This window comes from Trichosurus vulpecula, chromosome 1 (assembly GCF_011100635.1).
Source record: "Trichosurus vulpecula isolate mTriVul1 chromosome 1, mTriVul1.pri, whole genome shotgun sequence".
Classification (NCBI taxonomy): Eukaryota; Metazoa; Chordata; class Mammalia; order Diprotodontia; family Phalangeridae; genus Trichosurus; species Trichosurus vulpecula.
In genome coordinates, this window is record NC_050573.1 from 526,859,411 (window position 1) to 526,878,844 (window position 19,434).

Genomic DNA, 19,434 nt, shown 5'->3' on the forward strand with positions numbered 1-19,434 from the left:
TTCTTCCAAGATACTGTCAAGGATCTTTTTTTCATTGTGGATTTCTGGTAGACCAATAACTCTTAAATTGTCTCTCCTGGATGTATTTTCCAGGTTAGTTATTTTCCCCATCAGATATTTCACATTTTTTTTTTCTATTTTTTAATTCTTTACATTTTGTTTTACTTCTTTTTGGTGCCTCCTAGATTCATTAGCTTCCACTTGTTCAATTCTAATTTTTAATGAGTTGCTGTCTTCATTTTCCTTTTCAGTCTCCTTTTCCAATTGGTTGATTTTACCTCTCAAGGTGTCATTTTTTCTCTTTAAATTCTGAATCTCCATAGCCATTTCGCCAATCTTATTCTTTAGTGACTTGATTTCATCAGTGGATTTTTTTTTCCATATTTTCTTTTAGCTCCATAATTTGGTTTTTAAAATCATCCTTTAGCTCTTCCAGTAATGCTTTTTGGGTTAGAGACCGGTTCACATTACCTTTTGAGGTATCAGATGTATCTATAATGTCGTTGCTGTCCTCTTCCAAATTGGTATTTTTATCATGCCTGTCTCCATAAAAAGAATCAATGGTTCTCAGTTTTTTTGTGTTCTTCTTCATGTTGGTTAGGCTTTTCCTGGCTTTAAAACAAATTTCTGCCTTTGGGGCTCAGGGTTCTCTGTACCACCTTTCTTATTCTGGGGATTGTGTGTCTAGTTCTTGTCTTTGTGAATGATAGCCTTCACTTTTCTGAGGTGTGGGGGAGGGGTCTGGCCCCCTGATGTCTCTTTCCCTAGGGTGCTCTCCAGCACTGTTGCTCTTCAACAGTGGTCTCAGCTCTTTAGTGTGTGAGCTGGTGTCTGGCACTTCCCCTAGGGGAGCAAGATTACGTCTGGGTTCCTGATGTTGACCCCTGCCAGCTCTGCCCCTCTGGGATTAATGAACTTCTACTATTTGGCCACTGAAGCCCCACTTCTATCTCCTCTGTTCCAGCATTCTTTTTTCTTCTCTGAGGAATTCTCTGGGTGAGGGAGGAGGGATTAGAGCCATTTACCTGGCCATTATGTCTCCCAGAAGTTCAAGAAGCTGTGTTTCATAACTTTGGGCTGCAAGCCTCAGGAGTTGGTATCTCATGGTCGGTGGCATTGTGCCGCTGCCTCTCATTGCTTCCACAGACTACTATCCGGTGTTGGGAGGCCAGGTGATCTCTGCTAGTTTTGGGTGCCCAGCTTTCTCACATGTTGGTTTCTGTGGCTGCTTCTGCTTTGGTGCTGTCTGGAGCAGCTAGGCACACCCAGTGCTCTCCCAGCCTACAGATTCATCCTGTCAGCCTTTCAGACTCTCCAGGCTTAGAAATTTGCCTTACTCAGTTTCTAACTCTCTCAAATCTGCTCAGATTCACTTTTTTATAGGAATCTGAAAGAACTTGTGAGAGATCTCTGGTAAGACACTGTTTTCACTCAGCCATCTTGACTCTGACCCCCTTCCCCCCAATCTTATTTCTTAAAGATTTGATTTCATCAGTGTTTTTTTTTTTCCATTTTTTCTTTTACCTCCCTAATTTGGTTTTAAAAATTCTCCTTTAGCTCTTCCAGTAATGCTTTTTGGGCTTAAGACCAGGTCATATTTCTTTTTGAGATATCAGATGTGGGTATAGTGTCAATGCCATCCTCTTCCAAATTGGTATTTTGATCAATGGTCCTTGGTTTTTTCATGTTCCTCTTCATGTTGGTTAGCTTTTTCCTGGCTTTACAATGGATATCTGCTTTGGGGCTTAGGGATATCTGTCCCAGGTTTCTGATTCTGGGGATTGTGAATCTGTTTACTGGCCTTGTGTATTATAGCCTTCAGTTTCCTGAGGTATGGGGGCGGCCTGGCTGCCTGAATTCTCCTTTTCCCCTGGGGCTGTTCTCCAGCACTCTTGCTCTTCAGCAATAGTCTCAGCTGTTTGTTGTCTGTACTGGGGTCTGCTACTTCCCCTGGGGGTGCAAGGGTGTGTCTGGGCTCCTGGTGTTGACCCCTGTTGGCTCTGCCCCTCCGGGACTCAGGAATTCCCACTGCTTGGCTAATGAAGACCCACTTCTGTCTCCTCTGCTGCAGCATTTTTTCCCCCAAGGAATTCTCTGGGTCAGGGGGTGAGGGATTAGAGCTGTTAACCTAGCCATTATATCTCCCAGAAGTTCAGGAAGGCACATTTCAATCCTTTGGGCTGCAAGCCTCAGGAGAAGATGTCTCACAGCCAGACACATTGCGCTGCTGCCTCTCATTCCTTCAACAGACTCCTGTCCTGTATTGGGAGGCCTGGGGATCTCCACCCATTTTGTGTGCCCAGCTTTCTCCCACCCTGGATTGCTGGTTGGTTTCTACAGCTGCTTCTGCTCTGGTGCTGTCTCGTGCAGCTCTGCACACCTAGCGCTCTACCAGCCTACAGATCCATCCTGTTGACCTTTTGTATTCTCCTGGCTTGGAAATTTGCCCCACTCAAACTGCAAGAGCAAGTCAACAGCAAGAGATAGAAATTCCATTTAAAGTTATTGTGGACACTATCAAATATTTGGGAGTCTACCTGCCAAGACAAACCTGGGGCCTATATGAACCCAGTTAGACGACACTTTTCACACAAATAAATCAGACCTAAATAAATGGAAAAACATCAGTTGCTTGTGATTAGGCTGAGCTAATATAATAAAAATGACAATTTTACCTAAATTAATTTACTTATTCAGTGCCACACCAATCAAACTCCCAAAAGATTATTTTGCAGAGCTGGACAAAATAATAACAGTATTCATCTAGAAGTACAAAATGTCCAGGATATCAATGGAATTAATAAAAAATGCTAGGGAAGGTGGCCCAGCCATACCAGATATTAAAATGTATTATAAAGCAGCTGGAAATAAAATTACTTGGGTACTAGCTAAGAAACAGAGTGGTGGATCAGCGGAATAGATTAGGTATACAAGACCCGGTAGGCAATGATTATAGGAATTTTCTCTTTGATGAACCCAAAGAATCAAGCTACTGGGTTAAGAATTCACAATTTCACAAAAAGTGCTGGGAAAACTGGAAAATAGTATGGCAGAATCCAGGCAAAGACCAATATCTTATGCCATATGCCAAAATAAAGTCAAGGCAGGCTCATGATTAAAGAATAAAAGCTGATACTATAAACAATATAGGAGAACAAATAATAGTTTACCCATCATATTTGTGGGAAAGGGAAGAATTCATGACTCAAAGAGAGAGAGAGTTACAAAATGCAAAATGGACAATTTCGATTATGTTAAATTGAAAAGTTTTTGTACAAACAAAGCCAATGCAATCAAAATTAGGAGGGAAGCAGAAAGTTGGGAAAGAATCTTTACAACCAGTGTCTGTGATAAAGTCTTCATCTCTAAAATATACAAGGAATTGAGTCAAATTCATAAGAATACAAGTCATTCCCCAATTGATAACTGGTTGAAGGATATGAACAGCCAGTTTTCAGAGGAAGAAATCTACAGTCATATGAAAAAATGCTCTAAATCACTATCAATTAGAGAAATGAAAATCAAAACAACTCTCAGGTACCACATCTCTCCTGTCAGATTGGCTCACATGACAAAACAGGAAAATGTTAAATGCTGGAGAGGATGTAGGAAAATTGTTACATTTTTTGTGAAGTTGTGAACTGACCCAAGCATGCTGGAATATGATCTGGAACTATGCCCAAAGGGCTATAAATGGACATACCCTTTGACCCAGTAATACCACTTGTGGGGCTGCATCCCAAAAAGATCCCACAATTGGGAAAAGGACCAGTATGTATAAAAATATTTATAGCAGCTCTTTTTGTGGTAGCAACATATTGGAAATCAAGGGGGTGCCCATCAAATGGGGAATGCCTAAACAAATTGTTGTATATGAAGATAATGGAATCCTATTGTGCTATAAGAAATGAGGCTCAGACGGACTTCATTATAACTTGGAAAGACGTGTATGAATTGATGCCAAGTGTGGGTAGCAGAACCAGGAGAAAATTATACGCGATTACAGACACATGCTATCTGCAAGGACTATCTTTGTTCTTCTCATCAAAGCAAGGTTCAAAGATAGCTCTAAAAGGTTCATGATGAAGAACTCTATTGGCATCCAGAGAATTAATTATGAAGTCTGAATGCAGATGGAAGCAAACTGTTTGCTCAACTTTTTTCTCCTTTTTTGGTTTCATTTCTTCTTTCTAATGATTCATTCCCTGGGTTATAACTCTTCTTTATAACTGGATTATTATGTAAGTAAGTTCAATGCAAAGGTATATGTAAAATCTATATCGGATTACACGCCATTTTGGGGGGAGAAGGGAGGAGAGGGAGGGAGAGGAAATTTGGAACTAAAAAACTCGTGGAACTTTCTCTTGTAAACTAAAAATAAAAAATAACTTAATTAAAAAAGAAGACCCCCAGCTTTCAAAACCCAGGTATTGTTGCTTCTCTCTCTGGGGGCTGTGTATGTACAGTTTTGGTCAGAAAGATAGAAGCCTGTCTCTTGATTTGTGTTATTTTGCTCTGTTTGTAATTTCTGCTTGTAATTTCTGTTTTTATTTGCTCTGAAGTTGAGGGTGCTGACTTTTTCCCCTGATGTAAGCAAATGATATATGTATGTTTAATTAAAGTGAGATTGTAACTGCCTTAAAGTTACTTTCCTTAGAAAAGCAGATCAAAGAACTTGTGCTAGTAGCCCTCCTCTGTGCTGGTGTTACTGGCCTTACACGGTCTCAGTAGTGGTAGGTAGCATTGTTGTGACAACTACCCTAATACTGAGAAAGGTCTCATGAGTTACAAATGTCATCTTTCCATGCAGGAATGTAGACAGTTCAACTTCAGTAAGTCCCTTATGATTTCTCTTTCCTGTTTACTTTTTATACTTCTCTTGAGTCTTGTATTTTAAAGTCAAATTTCCTATGCAACTATGTTTTTTTTCATCAAGAATGCTTGAAAGTCCTCTCTTTCATTGAAAATCCATATTTTCCCTTAAGTATTATACTCAGTTTTGCTGGGTTGTGATTCTTTGTTTTACTCCTAGCTCCTTTGATCTCTGGAATATCATATTCCAAGCCCTCTGGTCCCTTAATGTACTAGCTGATAAATCTTGTGTTATCTTGATTGTGTTTCCACAATACTTGAATTGTTTCTTTCTGGCTGCTTGCAATATTCTCTCCTTGACCTGGGAACTCTGGAATTTGGCTACAATATTCCTAACAGTTTTCCTTTTGGGATCTCTTTCAGGACACAATGGGTGGATTTTCTATTTTACCCTCTGGTTCTAGAATATCAGGGCAGTTTTACTTGATAATTTATTGAAAGATGGTGACTAAGCTCTTTTCTTTTGATCATGGCTTTCAGGTAGTAGAATAATTTTAAAATGATATCTCCTGGAACTATTTTCTAGTTCAGTCATTTTTCCAATGAGGTATTTCACAGTGTCTTGCATTTTTTTCATTGTTGTGGTTCTATTTTACAATTTATTGATTTCTCATAAAGTCATTAGCTTCCATTTGCTCCATTCTAATTTTTCAGGAATTATTTTCTTCTGTGAGCTTTTGTACTTCCTTTTCCAGTTGGCTAATTATGTTTTTTTAAGGCATTCTTCTCCTCATTGGCTTTTTGGTCTTCCTTTGCTACTTGGATTAGTCTATTTTTAAGGTGTTATTTTCTTCATCATTTTTTTTTTGGATCTCCTTTAGCAAGCCGTTGTCTGTTTTTTCATGATCATCTTGCACCAATTTCATTTCCATTACTAATTTTTTCTCCACTTGTCTTACTTGTTTTTCCCAAATCCTTTTAGAGCTCTACCATGGCCTGAGACAAATTCATATTTTTCTTGGAGGCTTTGGATATAGGAGCTATGACTTTGTTGTCTTCTTCTGGTTGTATGTTTTGATTTTTGTCACCAAAGTCAGATTCTATAGTCTGATTTTTTCCCCTGCTATTTGTTCATTTTTCTAGCCAATTACTTGACTATTTAGCTCTTTGTTAAAGTAGGTCTTTCTTTCCACTATAGAGGGTGTACTGTCCCAAGCTTCAGGGGTTTTGTGATGCTGTTTTCAGAGATATTTCTAGGGACATATATTTACATGTTTGATTAAACTGAGATTGTTAACCCTTAAAGTTGCTTTCCTTAGAAAAGCAGATCAAAGAACCTGTGCTGGAAGCCCTTCTGTGTCCTGGTCGTTGTTGATCTTACACAGCCACAGTAGCTGCCAGACCATAGCAATACATACACAGTTACCAGAGAGAGAAGCACTAACATCTGGATTTTCCAAGCTGGGGGGATCCTTAAAGACTACCCAGAGTCTCATCTGGTCAAATAACATGATACTCTTCTAGTGAGTGAGCCCCAAACAAAACGCCAACCTCAGAGTATATATACACTTCTTCCGTGTCAGAGCGCTTCACCCCTCCTGAGGGTTTCACACCTCTGGAGTGTTTCACACCACTCATGACCTAACTAGCAGAAGGGTGTGAGCCTTCCTACAAACAAAGGCAAGACTCAATTTTAGACACTTAATTGTCTCAGTGCTGAGAAGCAATCCAAAACAAAAGACAACAAAAAGTCACACTTTGCTTGCCATTACACCATGCTGGCACAGCCCACACTGGAAATTTGTTTCACTCTGTCATTCTGCAGGTTCTGCTGCTCCAGAATTTGGTTAAAGTCATGCTTACAGTTATTTGAAGGGGTTTGAGAGACACAGAGCTCAAGCAAATCCCTGCTTTTAATTCCCCATCTTGGCTCCACCTCCCCCTTGACTCATTTCTTAAATAGCCTTTTCAGTGAATAGGTGTTTCCTCACTCAAAGGGAGAAGTTGGAAAGACCTTAGCTTAAAAAGACCAAGGTGTCCTACTGTATCCTGGGCCAATGCCAGTCATCCCGATTATATCTGGTCACTTAAGCTAGATGACACTGGAGGAGAAAGTGAGGCTGGTGACTTTACACAACCCTGCTTCACTCAAATCCAATTCAATGAAAGTCCTATTATCATCTCCCTAATGTCATGGTCCTCTTTGAGAAGGAAGGGTAAAACCACAACCTTGTCACACGCACTTTGTTCCAGTTTCACTGGCAAACTGACTGTTCTACAAACAAGATGCTCCATCTCAGCTCCAAGCATTTTCTCTGGCTGTTCTCCTTGCCTATAATTCACACCCTGCTCTACTCTGACATCTGATCTCCCAAGCCTCCTTTGCATCCTAAAAAAAATTGCACCTACTACAGGAAAGCTTTCTTTGACCCCTCTTATTTCTAGTGCCTTCCCTCTGTTAATTCTTATTCATCCTTTATATAGCTTGCATTATATAGATTTCTTTTCATATTGACTCTCCCATTAAATTGTAAGCTCCTTGAGGGTAAGGAATATCTTTTGCCTCTTTACGTATCCATGGCAATTAGCACATTGCATGGCACATAGCTCGAACCAAATAAATGTTTATTAATTGATTGCTTGATGCCTTGTGTTGGTAAGCAAAATGGGCTCTTAGCACTCAGTTCAACCAAGTGCTCTTGAAGAGTTTGGCTTTTGTTTCCTTTGATTAATTCAGTGTATTTCATTGAGTCTCACTAGGTGCTAAGCCCCAGGCCCAAACCCTTATTAGGTGCTAAGCCTATGTGGGTGTGAAGCTCCCAGGGTACTAAGGGGAGGTGCTAACTCAAGAGCCAATCATAGGAGCCTAGGTTCTGGTCATTCAAATGATGTTTGATGATGTCTGAAACGGTATAAGAAGAGAAGACAGGGCTATTTGCTCAGGGCTTTCACTCTTGGTGGTGTGCTGATGCTTGATGTGAAGACTCCATGTGGAGACTCCGGCAGCTATTGCTAAGAGCCCTCCAGATCATAAACCCAGATGCTGGGACTTTGTTAAACTCTGGTAACTATGTATTGGGATTTGAATCAGACAAGGTCTGTCTGTCAATGTTTGTAATTTGTTTGTATTTGTTCCGAAGTTCAGGGTGCTGACTTTTTCCCCTGAACTAAGTGACTGATGTATGTACGTGGGATTGAAATAAGACTGTTAACCCCTTAATGTTGCTTTCCTTAGTAAAGCAGATTAAAAGAACCTGGGCTTTTGCAGAGTACTGGCAGCATTCTTGTTGTTGGGGTTGTGTTGGTCTTTCACCCCCACAACAGCTGCTAGCCAGATTGTTGAAACATGCCTCTATTGTGGAGTCAGATTCATTGTTCTTCTGAAAAGTCTTGGATCTTTCATCTTTCCCAACTCATTTCTTTTTTCCTGCCATTTTGAAAAACCAGGTTCAGCAAGGAAAACAAAGAGAAAATGAACCCCTATGTGTACCTGCCCTTTGGTGCTGGTCCTCGAAACTGCATTGGGAAGAGATTTGGACTTATGAGTATGAAAGTTGCAATTTGCCGACTCCTGCAGGAATTTTCCTTCAGAACTTGTAAAGAGACACAGGTGGGGAGTCACATCATTTGTTTCAATACCTAGGAAGGCATTTTATTCAAATGATTTTATTTTCAAGGTAGAGAAATGTCCTATGCCACATGGATAAAATTAATTCAACACAATTTGTCTATCAGGCTATTAAAGAGTTAAAACCTACCATTATTAAGATGCAAATATATAAAAGGCAAAGAGAGAAACAGTTATTGTGTTGTTGGCTACATAATTAATTTGATTTCGCTATAATAAAAATAATATTAATACCAAATTCTTGGTTGCAGTCAATGTAATTTTTGAAGACCAAAGTAAAGCATCCCCTTTTTAATTCCTTTGTTTTATGAGAAAAAAATATTCAATGTTAAAGATGATGGGAGTAAATAAAATATCTTAATTTCAGCAAGATTCTTAATTCTGTCTTACAAGAGACTAGTATTAATAAACGCTGAGTATATAGTTAATATATATTTAATATTTTGTAACAGTCTCTGGGGTTAAGCTTACATAGGGTCTCTATACATTGATCATATCAATCTAACTCTCCTTTGCATGATATTCTACCTAGTTAGTCTTCATTTGCATAATATTCTTTTCCTTAAGATATCATTAACATTTGTAACTACTTCTCTTTCTCTCTATTGTTGAGTACTGGTTGCTTTTTGAAGTCTAATAGTTTTTATTAATTCTTGCAGGTTCCTCTGAAACTGAGCAAAAATTCAATCCTTTCACCATCTGTACCAATTGTCCTGAAGGCTATACCAAGGCCCAAGAAGGCAAACAAACACTAGAAATTCTCCTTTTCCTTCTACACATCCCCAACTACAAGCACGCTCCTGATTTCTCTTCTATAACACAAAGACATTCAATCTTTCAAAATAACTTAATTTACCCTATGAACCATAGAAAAAGAAAGGAGTTTTTTTTTTGTTTTTCTTTTTTAATCAGTGAGAAGGAATACTAAGATTTTTCAGATGATCCGTGTTTGAGGCTATTGTATAATGTTCAGTGGTGTAAAGAGTCACATACATTGTTCATCAGATCATATGCCAAAAAAAATGGCCCACCAATAATTTATTACCACTTGATATCACTGGAAGAAAACAGAGAAAGCCATGAATTGAGCATCTATTCATTATTTTTATGAACAATTAAAGTGTTTGACAATAACAACAGGAGTGAACACAGTAATATTGTGGGAATCATATTACTTATTATTAATATTCTGCATTTGACTAAAGCATAGTATATTTTTCTTTTTTCATTTTTTTCCTTTGGGTCTGTATCTTCTTTCATAACACGAATACTATGGGAATATATTTTTCATGACTGAACATGTATAAGCTATATCAGATTGCTTCCTGTCTTTGGGAGAGGGGAGGTAAGGGAAAGTGAAAGAAATACAGAACTTAAAATTAGACAAAATTAATGTTAAAATTGCCTTTACATGTAAGTGTGAATAAATAAATATAATTTCTTCAATATTCTTCATTGGACTACTCTGCTGCTACAAACCAGAAAAGACATTTCTGCAGACCTCTTGCTTGATATCTAGTATCCCTTAGTGTCCTATCATTATCATTTAGTTGGATGGGCAGAGTATTGCTTTTGATTATCTTAATTATTTTGATCATACAGAAGTTCAGTTTATCCATTTTTAGCTAGCATGGTAAGTGGACAAATAGTTAAGTTAGTTCTTTTTTTCTTTCCTTTCTTTCCACAAAGATTTGACTATAAACACTGACAAAAACCTTGGGCTTAATTGGATCAATTCAGTCTTAGGGATTTCTTACAAGTCACCCTCTTTACATTGAGAATTTCACCCAAGAACATCAGCATTTTTTATGCAAATGGTAAAAAGGATCTCTTGTTATTCTTATTCTTATGCAAGTGGTACAAAGGATCTCCAGTTTCCACCTGAATATTATGCTAACAATTTACAAAATACAGAGTAGCCTTTCTTTCAGGTGACAAAACCTATAAAAGAAAGCATTTATACCTAAGCTTCTAAACAATCAAAACAACACTCCTTGCAGTTCTTGTTGGCTTCTATTTCACACAGGGATACCATGTGGTTGAGGCACAATCAAAAACAGAAAAACATTTGGGGCTATTATAAAGCCAACCCCTATGAAAGTTTGTTTCTCTTTATATGTTCAATGGCATTCTGTTATTGTAAATCTCTCTCCATTCCCCACCCCACAAATAAAATTTAAGTCCTTACCTTATTTAATGTGGAATCTTGAGTGTTTGAAAGAAAAGTCAGTGATGGACTATAAAAGAAAGTGGAAAGACTAGATGTCTTCCAGCTGGAACATTGTAAGATGTTTGATTCTTTTTTTTTTACCATCTCAAATCAGTAATCAGTTTTGATTTTGTAATGGCTCTTGTATTTGTTTAATCATTGCCATTCTATTTGACCACACCAGTGTAGCCCTACATTATCTGATTGCTGCATCCCTGAAATACTGGAGTAGTTTTGTAACTGGTGTCCCTCTCTTGAATTTCTCTCTATGTGAGTCTACCTTCTGGATTCATACCAGATTATTCTTCATAAAATTTTACTTGCAAAATGCCATTCCTCTATTGAATTTTTTTTTCATTGTCTACAGGGTTAAATAAAAACTCTTTGTATCTCATGTGCACATCTATCACTAAAAATAACCTCAACCACATTTTTTCCAAAGTGAATTTTACTTTGGTATAAAGGTGAAATCATATTAGCTGCTAGCTTGCATAGTGGATAGGATACTTGGCTTGAAATCAGGAAGACTTATCTTCATGAGTTCAAATCTAGCCTGAGACACCAGCTATGTGACCCTGGGCAAATCAATTAAAGTTGTTTACCTCAGTTCCTAATCTGTCAAATGGGCTGGGAAGGAAATGGCAAATTCTTCCAGTTCCCTCACCCCCCCAAAAAAACCCAAGTCATGAAGATTTGGACACAACTATAAGAGCTCAACAAAAACAAACATGGTGAAATCAATATTGTTGCAAAATTTGTGGATCCATATGATTTGTAACCATTGATAAGTCATTTTACTTTTCATGCCTCAATTTTATTTTCTATAAAATTCTGTAAAATGTTGAGAATACTTATTTTATTCTAACTTTTAAGATTATTATGAGGAAAGCACCTTTTAAGCTTAAACTTAGCCATGGGGATAGAGCCAAGATGGCAGCTAAAAAGCAGGGACTTGCCTAAAGCTCTCCCCCAGGACCCTCCAAACACCTATAAAAATGGCTCTGAACAAATTCTAGAACTACAGAACCCATGAAGTAGCAGAGGGAAGTAGGGATCCAGCCCACGACAGCCTGGATGGATGCTGGGTAAGGTCTATCACACTGTGCTGGATGTGAAGCTGAGCAGAGCCCAGGATGGGCCATGTGTGGACCAACCATACTGGTTAGCGTCCTGAATCAGTGAGCTGTGGCAGTTACCAGACTTCTCAACCCACAAACACCAAAGACAACAAAGAAGATTGATAGGAAAAAATAATTCAGGGACTGAGTGAAAGGAGTTCTCTGTCGGACATTGCCCTGGGGGTGGCAAAGGTGGTGCAGCTCTGAGGCTGCTTACAGAGCTACAGCTACAGTTGCCTCCAACACCAGGACTACCTGGTGGGAGGAATTAAGTGGCAGATGAGAGCAGAAGTGCAGAGCCTGCTTAGATCTGAGTAGTGGACCTGGTTGGTGATTCTTGGGGGAGGAGGAGCACTGGTGTGGCAGATCTTGCTGTGTAGAAATAGTTCTGAAAACAACAATGCAGCCCCTCCAGCTTGGAAAAAGTACTCTCTACTCTACAAGCAATCATACCTGTAATGAAAAGCTCAAGGGTCAAGTAGTTGGCTGGGAACATGAACAGGCAGTGAAAACGCTCTCAGATTCAGACTCAGACTTTGGAATCTTTCTTTGCTGACAAAGAACACCAAAACATACAGCCAGAAGAATTCAACAAAGTCAAAGTACCTGCATCAAAAGCCTCCAAGAAAAACATTAACTGGTCTCAGGCCACTGAAGAGCTCAAAAAGGATTTGGAAAAGCAAGTTAGATTAATAGAGGAAAAATTGGGAAGAGAAATGAGAGGGATGCCAAAAAACCATGAAAAACAAGTCAATGACTTGCTAAAGGAGACCAAAAAAAAAACACTGAAGAAAATTGCACCTTAAAAAATAGACTAATCAAAATGGCAAAAGAGCTCCAAAAAGCCAATGAGGAGAAGAATGCCTTGAAAGGCAGAATTAGCCAAATAGAAAAGGAAGTCCAAAAGACCACTGAAGAAAATACTACCTTAAAAATTAGATTGGAGTAAGTGGAAGCTAATGACTTCATAAGAAATCAAGATATTATAAAACAGAACCAAAGGAATTAAAAAATGGAAGACAATGTGAAATATCTCATTGGAAAAACCCCTGACCTGGAGAATAGATCCAGGAGAGATAATTTAAAAATTATTGGACTACCTGAAACCCATGATCAAAAAAGAGGCTAGATATCATCTTTCAAGAAATTATCAAGGAGACCTGCCTTGATATTCTAGAGCCAGAAGGTAAAATAAAAATTGAAAGAATTCACCAATTGCCTCTTTAAAAAGAACCCAAAAAGAAAACTCCTAGGAATATTGTTGCCAAATTCTGGAGCTCCAAGATGAAGGAGAAAATACTGCAAACAGCCAGAAAGAAGCAATTTGAGTATTGTGGAAACACAATCAGGATAACACAGGATCCAGCAGCTTCTCGATTAAGGGGTTGAAGGGCTTGGAATATAATATTCCAGAGGTCAATGGAGCTAGTATTAAAACCAAGCATCAACTACCCAGTAAAACTGAGTATAATGCTCCAAGGCAAAATATGGATTTTCAATAAAATAGAGGACTTTCAAGCTTTCTCAGTGAAAAGACCAGAGCTGAATAGAAAATTTGACTTTCAAAAACAAGAATCAAGAGAAGCATGAAAAGGTAAACAAGAAAGAGAAATCATAAGGGACTTACTAAAGTTGAACTGTTTTGTTTACATTCCTACTTGGTAAGATTCTGTGTATAATTTAAGAGACCTTCCTCAGTATTAGGGTAGCTGAAGGTAATATACATATACAGAGAGACAGAGGGCATAGGGTGAGTTGAATATGAAGGGATGATATCTAAAAACATAAAATCAAATTAAGGGATGACAGAGGAATTTATTGAGAGAGGGAGAAAGGGAGAGATAGAATGGCTTAAATTATCTCACATAAAAGTGGAAAGAAAAAGTGGTTTTGTAGGAAGGAAGAGAGGTCAGATGAGGGGGAATGAGTAAATCTTGCCCTTATCGGATTTGATCTAAGGAGGGAATAACATACACTCAATTCAGTATCTTACCCCACAGGAAAGAAGGAGAAAGAAGATAAAAAAGTGGGATGAAAGAAGGGAGGGTAGATAGGGGGAGGAGGTAATCAAAAGCAAACACTTTCAAAAAGAGACAGGGTCGAGGGAGAAAACTGAACAAAGTGGGATAGGATAAGAAGGAGCAAAATATAGTTAGTCTTTCACAACATGAGTATTGTGGAAGGGTTTTGCGTAACGATACACATGTTGCCTATGTTGAATTGTTTGCCTTCTTAGGGAGGGTGAGTGGTGAGGGAAGAGGGGAGAGAGGGGAGAAAACTACTTGAAATAATACGCAACTTTTTCAAAGTTTCTGGATATAAAATAAACCCATATAAATACTTGACATTCCTGTATATTATTAACAAAGCCAAACAGCAAGAAGTAGAAAGAAAAATTCCATTCAAAGTTACTGTAGACACTATAAAATATTCAAGAATAGATGTTCAAAAAAAAGTTTTTACGTGCAACTAGGAAACAAGATACACAGCAATGGGGCACAGAAATCTGTGTTGCCCTACAAGAAAGTAAGGGAAAAGGAGATGAGGGGAGTGGGGTGGCAGAAGTGACAGCTGACTGGGGAACGGCGCAATCAGATTATATGCCATCTTGGAGTGGGGGAGGGTAGAAATGGAGAGAAAATTTGTAATTTAAACTCTTGTTGAAATCAATGCTGAAAACTAAAAATATTAAATAAATAAATAATTTGAAAAAAACAAGAAGTGGGACAAGATAAGACTCATTTTCACTGTGTAACCCTGGTCAAGTCACTTAGCCCTGTTTGCCTCAGGTTCCTCATCTCTAAAATGAACTGAAGAAGGAAGTGGCTAACCACTCCAGTGTCTTTGGGGTCACAAGGAGCCAAATGTGACTGAAAACAACTGAAACAACAACAAAGAACAAAATAAGCAACTGGAAAATGTACTTGTTCATCCTTATAAAGGCATTTTTGAGAAAAAAAATAATTTAGAGACTTATGCTTTGTTCTATAACATTTGGATGATCCTTTCAAAAAGATGAGCCAGCAATATACGTTCACTCTCCTGAAAGGATGTTTTAAATATGCTTTTCTTTCAGAATCTAGCTGCATGAGAACAAGGACCCTGTGTTATTAATCACAGCATTTCTTTCCTAGCATTGTGCAAGCCACAGTACAGAAACTTAATAAATTTTTTGTTTAATGACTCCATGCACAAATGAGTCAAAGAAATATATAAAAAAACTCTACAGACAAAAAAAGAAAAATTAGCCACTCTAATCAAGACAATGATCCAACATAGCTTCAAAGTAATGATGATTAAGAAGTGCTCTCAACTTCCAAAGTGAGAATCAATGAAGTCAAAGTACAGATTGAAGCATACTTTTCAAAATTTCATTATAGTTTTAGCTTTTTATTGCTTTCTTTTTGCCACATGGATAACATGAAAATATGTTTTGGATGATTTCATGTCAATAACTGATATATTGTTTACCTTTGTAAGGGCTAGGATGGTAAAAAGAGGGAAAGAGAAGTTAGAATTCAAAAATTTTAAATAACAAATATTAAAGTTTTATTAAAAATGTAATTGGCTATGACCAGGTAGGATTTATTCCAGGAATGCAAGGCTGGTATTGGCATAATTGGCATAATTGATCATATCAACAACAAAACTATCAGAAACCATATGATTATCTCAATAGATGCAGAAAAAGCTTTTGACAAAATATAAAATCCATTCATATTAAAAACACTTGAAAGCATAGGGAGAAATGAAGTCTTTCTTAAAATTATAAATAAATAGCATCTACCTAAAGCCATCAGAAAGCATTATATGTAACAGGGATAAGCTAGATTTATTCCCAATAAGATCAGAGGTGGAACGAGGTTATCCCTTATTACCCCTACTATTCAATTTGGTACTAGAAATGTTAGCTTTAGCAGTAAGAGAAGAAAAAGAAATTGAAGGAATTAGAATAGGCAAAGAAGAAACTAATTTATCAGTCTTTGCAGATGATATGATGATTTACTTAGAGAATCCTAGAGAATCAAGTAAAAAACTACTTGAAATAATAAACAACTTTAGCAAAGTTGCCGGATATAAAATAAACCCACATAAATCCATATCGTTCCTATATCTTACTAACAAAGCCCAATAGTAGAAATAGAAATTCCATTCAAAGTTACTCTAGAAAAAATAAAATATTTAGGAGTCTACCTGTAAGACAAACCTAAGGCCCATATGAACAAAATTATGAAACGCTTTTCACACAAATAAGGTTAGATCTAAATAAATGGAAAAAAATCAGTTGCTAATGGTTAGGCTGAGCGAATATAATGCAAATGACAATTTTACCTAAATTAATATGCTTACTCAGTGTCATACAAATTGAACTACCAAAAAATTATTTTAAAGAGGTGGATAAAATTCTAACAAAATTCATCTGGAAAACCAAAAGATGCAGAATATCAAGGGAGTTAATGAAAAGGAATGCTAGGGTAGATTGCCTAGCCACACTAGATGTTAAACGGTCTATAAAGCACCAGACATCAAAATTACTTGGTAGTGGCTAAGAAACATAGTGGGTCAGTGGAATAGGTTAGGTAGACAAGATGCAGTAGTCAATGACTATAGCAACCTACTCTGTGATAAACCAAAAGAATCCAGCTTCTGGGCTTAGAATTCATTATTTCTTTTTTTTTTTTTTACATTTTTTTCTTATTTATTTAACACGTTTAATTTTTAGCATTGATTTCCACAACATTTTGAATTACAAAATTTCTCCCCTTTTCTACCCTACCCCCACTCCAAGATGACATATATTCTGATTTCCTGGTTCCCCAGTCAGCCCTGCCTTCTGTCACCCCACTCCCCACCCCCTTCCCCTTTTCCCCTCCTTTCTTGTGGGGCAAGATAGATTTCTATGCCCCATTGCCTGTATATCTTATTTCCCAGTTGCATGCAAAACCAACTTTTTGGAACATCTGCTTTTAAAACTTTGAGGTCCAAATTCTCTCCCCTTTTCCCTCCCCACCCACCCTCCCTAAGAAGGCAAGCAATTCAACATAGGCCACATTTCAAAATACTCATGTTGTGAAAGACTATTTTTCCCTCCCTCCAATCCTGTTCCCCTTTATTCAGTTTTCTACCTTGACCATGTCCTTTTTCCAAAGTGTTTGCTTTTGATTATCTCCTCCCCCATCTGCCCTCCCTTCTATCATGCCCCCTTTATTATCCCCTTCCTACTTCTTTCCTGTGGGGTAAGATACCCAACTGAGTGTGTATGTTATTCCCTCCTCAAGTCAAATCCGATGAGAGCAAGATTCACTCATTCCCCCTCACCTGCCCTCTCTTCCCTTTCAATGAACTGCTTTTTCTTGCTACTTTTATGTGAGATAATTTACCCCGTTCTATCCCTCCCATTCTCCCTCTCACAATATATTCCTCTCTCATTCTTTAATTTAATTGAATTTTTTTAGATACCATTCCACATATTCAACTGACCCTGTGCTCTCTCTCTTTCTCTCCCTCTCTCTCTCTCTCTCTCTCTCTCTCTCTCTCTCTCTCTCTGTATATATATATGTATGTATATATATGTATATATATATATATATATTTATATGTATGTATATATTTATACGTATGTATGTATGTATTCCCTTCAGCTAGCCTAATACTGCGGTCTCATGAATTATACACATCATCTTTCCATGAAGGAATGTAAACAAAACAGTTCAACTTTAGTAAGTCCCTTATGATTGATCTTTCTTGTTTACCTTTTCAAGCTTCTCTTGATTCTTGTGTTTGAAAGTCAAATTTTCTATTCAGCTCTGGTATTTTCACTGAGAAAGCTTGAAATTCCTCTATTTTGTTGAAAATCCATATTTTGCCTTGGAGCATGATACTCAGTTTTGCTGACTAGGTGATTCTTGGTTTTAATCCTAGCTCCACCAACCTCCAGAATATCATATTCCAAGACCTTTGATCCCTTAATGTAGAAGCTGCTAGATCTTGTGTTATCATGATTGTGTTTCCACAATACTCAAATTGTTCCTTTCTGGCTGATTGCAGTATTTTTCCTTGATCAGGGAGCTCTGAAAATTGGCAACAATATTCATAGGAGTTTTCATTTTGGGTCTTTTTGAGGAGGCGATCAGTGGATTCTTTCAATTTCTATATTACCTTCTGGCTCTAGAATATCAGGGCAGGTCTCCTTGATAATTTCTTGAAAGATGATATTTAGCCTCTTTTTTGATCATGGCTTTCAGGTACTCCAATAACTTCTAAAGTATCTCTCCTGGATTTATTTTCGAGGTCAGTGGTTTTTGCAATGAGATATTTCACATTGTTTTCCAGTTTTTCATTCCTTTGGTTCTGTTTTATAATATCTTGATTTCTTATAAAGTCACTAGCTTCCACTTGCTCAAATATAATTTTAAGGTAGTATTTTCTTCAGTGGTCTTTTGGACCTCCTTTTCCATTTGGCTAATTCTGCCTTTCAAGGCATTCTTCTCCTCATTGGCATTTTGGAGCTCTTTTGCCATTTAAGTTAGTCTATTTTTTAAGGTGTTGTTTTCTTCAGTATTTTTTGGGTCTCCTTTAGGAAGTCATTGACTTGTTTTTCATGGTTTTCTTGTGTCACTCTCATTTTTCTTCCCAATTTTTCCTCTATTTCTCTTACTTGCTTTTCCAAATCCTTTTTGAACTCTTCCATGGCCTGACAGCAATTCAAAACTTCCTTGGAGGCTTTTGATTTAGGCTCTTCGATTTTTTGACTTCTTCTGGTTGTGTATTTTTTTTCTTTTTTTTTAAATTAATTTATTTATTTTTAGTTTACCACACATGGTTCTACATAGTTTTGAATTCCAGATTTTCTCCCCTCCCTCCCCACCCCAAGATGGCATGGAAGCTCATATAACTGTCCTGTATAACTTTGCATTGAATTAATTTATGCACTAGTCAAGTTGTGGAGAAGAATTTTGACCAATGGAATGAATCATGAGAAAGAAGAAACAGAACCAAAAAAAAAAAACCCAAAAACAAAAACAAAAGAGAAGCAAAAAGGTTGAGCATGTAGTGCGCCTCGTTCTGTATTCAAACTCCACAGTTCTTTCTCTGGATGAAGATAGCATTCTCCATCGTGAGTCCCCTGGAGTTGTCCTTGCCCCTTAGGTTGCTGAGAAGAGCGCAGTATGTCAGGGTTGGTCCTCACGGAATCCATATATCTGTGGCTGTGCACAACGTTCTCCTGGCTCTGCTCCGCTCACTCAGCATTATGTCATGTAGGTTTTTCCGGGTTGTTACAAAGTCTGCATCATCCCCATTTCTTATGGCACAGTAGTATTCCGTCACCTTCATATACCACAACTTGTTCAGCCATTCCCCAATTGATGGGCATCTCTTTGATTTCCAATTCTTGGCTACCATAAAAAGAGCTGCTATAAATAGCTTTGTACATATGGGTCCTTTTCCCACTTGTGTGATTTCTTTGGGATACAACCCTAGAAGTGGTATTGCTGGGTCAAAGGGTATGAACACATCTATAGCCCTTTGGGCATAGTTCCAAACTGCTCTCCAAAATGGCTGGATCAGCTCACATCTCCACCAGCAATGCAACAATGTTCCAATTTCCCCACATCCTTTCCAGCATTTATCATTTTCCTGTTTTGTTATTTTAGCCAATCTGACAG

At 37.7% G+C, this 19,434-nt stretch overlaps 1 protein-coding gene across 1 annotated transcript in view; it reads left to right on the forward strand.

Moving 5' to 3' along the window:
- The window catches only part of LOC118833859 (cytochrome P450 3A4-like), a 75,315-nt gene extending 64,683 nt beyond the window's left edge, over positions 1–10,632 (forward strand). The window contains exons 12-13 of the mRNA XM_036741275.1: positions 8,260–8,422; positions 9,100–10,632. Of these exons, the coding sequence (XP_036597170.1) occupies positions 8,260–8,422; positions 9,100–9,195 (259 nt within the window). The 3' untranslated portion in view covers positions 9,196–10,632. The remainder of the gene's footprint in view (positions 1–8,259; positions 8,423–9,099) is intronic.
- The last annotated feature ends 8,802 nt before the right edge of the window (positions 10,633–19,434 follow it).